This window comes from Drosophila persimilis, unplaced genomic scaffold (genome assembly GCF_003286085.1).
Source record: "Drosophila persimilis strain 14011-0111.01,24,50 unplaced genomic scaffold, DperRS2 tig00000191-arrow-pilon, whole genome shotgun sequence".
Taxonomy (NCBI): Eukaryota; Metazoa; Arthropoda; class Insecta; order Diptera; family Drosophilidae; genus Drosophila; species Drosophila persimilis.
The window spans coordinates 4,320,857-4,326,927 of NW_020825298.1; the positions used below are offsets into that span (position 1 = coordinate 4,320,857).

The following is a 6,071-nucleotide window of genomic DNA, read 5'->3' on the forward strand; positions in this document are numbered from 1 at the left end:
TTTCGGTTTTCTGTTTGTTGTTTTTGGAACTCACTTTTTCGCTGCGCTCATAGTTCGCTGGGAACTTGGGCGAGGAGCCGCCACCAAAAACCGATGATGGCGATGGCGTTAGCGGCGTGGATGCCGCTGTCGATGCCGATGTCGATGTGGATCTGGAGGGGGACTGCAGCGCCATGCGCTGGTGGTGCAGCGTCGAGAGCGATGGCGTTGACATCGACAGCGATGTTGGGGTCATGATTAAATGCCGCATGATGGTGGGGCAGGGGCAGCAAACACCACGCTGTCTTGTGTGTCGCCTCACTTTTTCACTTAATTTTTTCTCGCACTTTTTCACTAAAATTTTCCACACTTTTCACTTGTTTTTTGTGTATTTGTATTTGTTGCTATTGTGTGTGTGTTTCTTTTTTCTTTTGTGATTTTACATTTTCACAATTACATTGTTTTTTGTGTTTTTGTTTTGGTTAACGATTCGTCACATTCCGTTTTGTGCTGCTGCTCTTTTCTGCTCCTATATTTTATTCATTTTCTCTCTCTCTCTTGTCCTCTTTTTCAGTGTAAATGTCAATTGCTTTTGTGGGGCAAAACATTTTGCTAAAAACAACACACAAATTTTAATAAGCTGCGGGCAATGGCGGGTGCAGAGGGAGGGAGGGTTCTAGGGGGAAGTGGCATTCAACAGCTGCTGCGGCGACTTCTGTGGCGGATGTTGACAGAACAGTCATCGCAAATAGGGTTACGTTCTGAATAACAGAAATAAAACAGTTTGCTATTTGCTATACAATTTCTCTGTTTTTTACTGCTTCAAAGATTCCCCAAAAATTATTTATAAATATTATGTTATGTCCTGCTTCTTTCATTTCATTTTACAAGGTTTTTTTTGCCCCTACACAATTTTCTACATATTTTGTATACTCTATAATATTTACCAAATTTATTATCTTTTCATTTATTTTTCTATAAATATATTTCCGTATACCTCCGACATTTAGTTATTGATATTTGTTCTATACTGCATTTCATTTGCATTTCCACTTTGCCCACTCTCCCTCTCTGTCTTGCTATCTGCCTCTTTCTTCCTTCCCATCCCTCCTCCTCCCCCCTCTCTCCCACTTTTGTCCTCTTTAATTGCCTCGACTTGTTCTGTGTTCTGTATCACCTTTGCCTCTCACAAAACTGCCGTTTCCCCTGTGGGCTTTTCTCTTATCACCTTTTCATACTCTTTCAATTGTTATTCTTTCTGTTTCATTCTGCTCTTGTTGTTGTTTTTTTGCCTTAACTAACATTAATTTTTGTTGTTTTGCCAATGACTTTTTGTTGCTGCTCACGCGAGGTGAATCTTATCAGGTGGAAAGAGCAAAACAAAGTCTACAACTGCAAACATTTATAGTATTTTTTTGTATTTTATTTGTATTTCCCTTTTCTCTCATTCTTTTTTAATTTTCACACAGAATTAATTTTCAATTGACATTTCCATGATGTTTCAAAGTACAAAAAAATACAATTTCGTTTTGGGCTCTTGCTCTTTATCTTCGAAAGTGTTTATTTTTGGGGTTCAGGAGCGGAGCATATCAGAACACCAGACCTCTGATAAGCAGTCGCGGAATACTATCAGAAAAAAACGAGTCGAAAGTAAGATAAATAAATGTTTTGCACGAGTAGACGCCACAGAGGCAAAAAACTATAAAAATAGAGATGTTCTTACGAATTACGAATTGGTACTACTTTAGGGGTAAACAGATGGTTTTAAATAGGTTTATTTTTAGTGGGACTTAAATTAATTATTATATTTCATTTATAGGAATTAATTTGATTAAGAGGATGAAAACATTTATTGCCTTTCCCCTCAATTTTTTGGTTTCTTTTCTAGAATTTTCATAGTCAACTATCAATGATTTAAACCATCTGTACGTCGAATATCTATCGAATGCTCAAAACTAAATTTCAGAGTCTAACTTAATAGAAGAATTCTTTCAATAAACGTTTTCTTCTTGTTGGGTTTCTACGGTCGAATTTAAATAATTTCCAACACACATTCTACAAACACTTTCGAATGCATTCCACTCCCCTCTGTACCCTCTTTCCTTCTCTCTCTCTCTCTCTCTCTCTGTTTATTTCAGAAGAGTGATCTAATCACTTGATTTGATTAAGCGCAAGAATCACAAACGGTAAATGGTCACCAGCCCAGCCCCCCACCGTCTTTTTCTGTGTGATTTTTACTCTTCTACAGACATTATATAACGTCATTTCGGGGGGCATTAAAACTAATTATTTTTTGTTGTTGGCTGCGCTGACGTTGACGTTGACGTTAACGTCGCTGTCGACCGAATTACACGCACCAAAAAAAAAAAAACAGAAAAAAAGAGTCGAACCGAGAGGGGGATGGCAATACATCATTCCGAAGGTCGTTGGCGCAGTTTTTTTTGGGCAAATTAGAAACAAAAACAGCAACAAAAGTCGAAAGACACAACAACAACTAAACGACCAAAGCGGGTCGTGCACCTCCTCTCGCCTCTCCTCAGGAAAATTCAACACAAATTCAATTTGTTAAACATCGAATATTACCACTATTTCTCTTAATATTATTTGTTTTTGCTGCAGGTTGGGCTGTTGTGTTTTTGCTCGATTTTCTGATTAGTTTTTCATAATTTTCAAATTGCAAAATGCAGCAGCAGCAATAAAATGCAACAACAAAATTGCATGCGCACCAATACAAATGCAAAACGCGGGGCGGAGACGCGACGCGACCGCGCAGCACCAAATGGAAACAAACTGTAACGAAAGCACGGCATACGGCGCATGGGGACGACCGACGCCAAAGCGATTTGAGCCAGAGCCAGCGGCGCAGAGCAGAGTAAAGCTCACGAGAGAGAGAGAGAGAGAGAGCCAGACAGCGACAGAGTCAGAGAGCAGTGGGGAGCGAGAGCCGACGCCTCTAACGGGCTAAGGCAGTAGCATTGTAGGGTGTGGGGATACCCTCTAGTGCATCACAAGGAACAGCCTTTGGAACGACTTTTAGTAGATGGTTGGACAACTTCTATACAAAACAACAACTATGGTGGCTCAAATTCATAAGAAAACTAATTCTCAACAATAAGATCTCGCAAGCATAAACTCCTTCTCATATACATATGTATACAATGCGCATTTACACGATCAAATCACAGGCATTCCCTTACTATATACGATTACAGGGTGTAAAAACAGCAGCAGCTGACAAACAATAACAGAAAAACCTTTTGGCCCGAGAGAGTGAGAGAGAGATCAACAGAGAGAGAGAGCTTGTTTGCCGGATCTTGGCTCTCCACAACTCCAACAGCTGACGGGCGGGCGGGCACACACTGGCTGTTGTTTTTGTTGCTGGCCAAAGAGGGTCACACTACCAGAGAGAGCTTTCATTGAGCGTGAAAGTCTTTCGCTTGATCTCTCTCTCTCTCTGCGCAATAATAAATGCATTTTCGATTTGGTTTATTATTTAATAGGAGAGCGTGGGAGGGTGGGGGCTTTTGGGTGTTTGTCTGTCTGCTGCGTGCATTGAACTTGACATCAGCCGCTGAATGCAATTGTTTTGTTTTTTAATAATTGCGTGAAATTCGAGATTAATTGTGGGTTACGTTACCCTGTGGATCCCAAGTGCTGAGGTGTGAGAATGGCTAATGACCTTCCACCATCCACTTGCACTGAGTGGGGTGGGTGGGTGCGGTGTGGAAACTGGCTAAGCGGGGTGGAATGTGGGTCGAAAAAAGATGATGAAGGTGGGATTGCGTGTAAAAGTGGATTAAATATGGGACTGTTGTTGATTTTTGTTACATTTAATTGATATTTTTGGGTGTTAAGAGGCATGAGACATATTTGGTGTTCCCACAACCGAAGAGATTTCGGATCACAAGTGAATCATTTTATGTGGATCCCATTTTTAAACACTTTAGCCGCTTTTGACCTATTGTGTAAGGTAATACAGCCAGCAAAAGGAGAAATCCAGTGAAAAATGATCGTCAACCAAAGCCTTTTCTTTGCAAATGTTTTGTTAGCATTTCCCAACCATTTCAATGAAATACCTTACGTCCAAGCCCATCCCAAAACGCCCCCTTATAACCACTTTTGCATTATAAATCAAATATTTTTGTCTTCATTCAAACAAATTAATCAAAATGCAGACAAAAGCGGTACAAATAAATCGATAAAAATATAAAATAAATGACATTTGTGGGCGATGTTCGAAATGAATGCACTAAAACTTTCATTTTTCCGTTGGGAGACACAGAAAGAGACGCAAATAAAACAAGAGGAAAACTGGATCACGAGCGCAGCAAGATGTCGATCGTAGGGAGTGAGGAAATGAGTGACAAAAGGGGGGACAATCTCTTATACAATCAACAGCGTTAGAGTTCGATGAAACTCGGCTTACATTTGGTTGTTGTCAAGGCTGCAGTGTGGAACATAAGAGCCCATACACATCTTCCACAAGGTGTGAATGAGTTCTACTCCATAGTATAATTTATGTAGAAGAGAATTTTTAAAGCATGTTTCACAGTATTTAAATGTATTTACATACTGCCCACTTTGTAGGGATCTTAAAGATCCAATGACTCTTCTTTTAGACACATCTTTGAAAATCATTAAAACCAAAATTCAAGATCCACTTACCCTATCCATCAACTGCTCATCGTTTCTTTTGCGTCGCGCTGGCGCCCTTATAATGCGTCCCACATCTGGAGCGTCCATGGTGTTGCTGTGGAGTGGATGATGTTGTTGCTCGCTCTCACGCTCTTTCTCTCTCACGGCTCAGTGGAGACTCGAACCAGCGCGGTTCACTTATACGTCGGTTGTGGGCTGTGCTAAGTGGAGCTTTGAGCATTTAAAGCGGGAATCAAAGCTTCCGGTTATTGGAGATTCACAAATATCGGTGCATGCTCTACGGCTGGCGGCATTTGTTTCTTTTTCAAAAATGTTGGCAGTTATTTGCTTAAATTTGTATGGCAATTCTTTTTAATTCTGATATTTATTTTTGTGATGGAAGCAATTGTTGCAGGTTGGCTTTTAGCGGATAGAAACCTGTAAAAAACAGAGAAGAAAAACGTTTATAAGGAACCCATTTAAATTCATTGAAAGAGAAAACTATTCCTTAGAAAAGTTCCCTAAGAAGACTATAAACTTATTTCCTTTTATCAAGAAATTGAAAAATTCATTGAAAAGGGCCCATTGCCACCTTTTTTGCTCCGCCCCTTGGCCTTTCCCACGCTTTTCCACTTGTTAGTTCTTGGCCAATTTCCTCCGCTTCTGTCCTCACACTCAGCCCATCTCCTCCTTGTGGCTGCAACAAAGTTTTTCCGCCTCACGTTTTCCACCTTTTCCCATTCGCTGAATAAAATATGATTGAGGTTCAAGGCGACTGAAGGCTTTCAACGGCAACAATGTCAATTTGTTGTTGCCGGCCCCGCCTGAAGTGCTGCGCCTAACGGTTGTTTCAGTGTTGGTAAATTGATTTGAAGTGTGTCGAGTGCAGCTTATTAAATAGTCAAGAGGCAAGCGAAGCCGTGGGGCAGCAGCCATGGCAGTAAAGTTGTAGCAGCCGTGTAAAGCCAATCAATTTATAAGAGCGAGGATAAGTGGAAAAAGCTAAGAAAAAGTCAAGTTAAGCAAACATAAGCTTAAGTTTATAGCTGGAAAAAGTGTTGGAAAGCGTAGGAAAAAGATATACTAAATAAAATTGTATAGACACTGCAAAAGTATGGTAAGAAATACTTTTAAAATAGTTTCATCTTCTAAATTCCTTTTCCAGCACTGACATTTCTTTATTTGCTTTCAAATCTCACAGATCAAATGACATTCACATCCTTTAAGCAATTAGCAAAACTTTTCTAATCAATTGAATCAATATTTGACGACTAAAAGACTCTGCAACTTTTCTCAGGAGTAAAGTTCATTAAAATTGCAGGCAGGCAGGCAGGCAGGCAGGCAGGCAGGCAGGCAGAGGAAGGCCCCAAATGGCTTCCCATTGTTAGCCAAAGATGGCTCTGATGGGTGTCGGCCACGTTCCGATGACGTCTGACTAAATGAATCACTTTCTGCGA

At 40.4% G+C, this 6,071-nt stretch overlaps 1 protein-coding gene across 8 annotated transcripts in view; it reads right to left on the minus strand.

Annotated features, from left to right (window-relative positions):
* The window catches only part of LOC6589356 (mitogen-activated protein kinase-binding protein 1), a 45,538-nt gene extending 40,484 nt beyond the window's left edge, over positions 1 to 5,054 (minus strand). For 5 of the 8 annotated variants that reach the window (XM_026988932.1, XM_026988931.1, XM_026988938.1 and 2 more), the window contains exon 1: positions 35 to 336. In XM_026988932.1, coding sequence (XP_026844733.1) covers positions 35 to 250 — 216 coding nt within the window. In that variant the 5' untranslated portion in view covers positions 251 to 336. Of the gene's footprint in view, positions 1 to 34; positions 337 to 4,644 lie in introns of those variants that run through there. The other 3 variants (XM_026988935.1, XM_002015327.1, XM_026988933.1) reach the window with 2 other exon arrangements.
* Between the last annotated feature and the right edge of the window lie 1,017 nt (positions 5,055 to 6,071).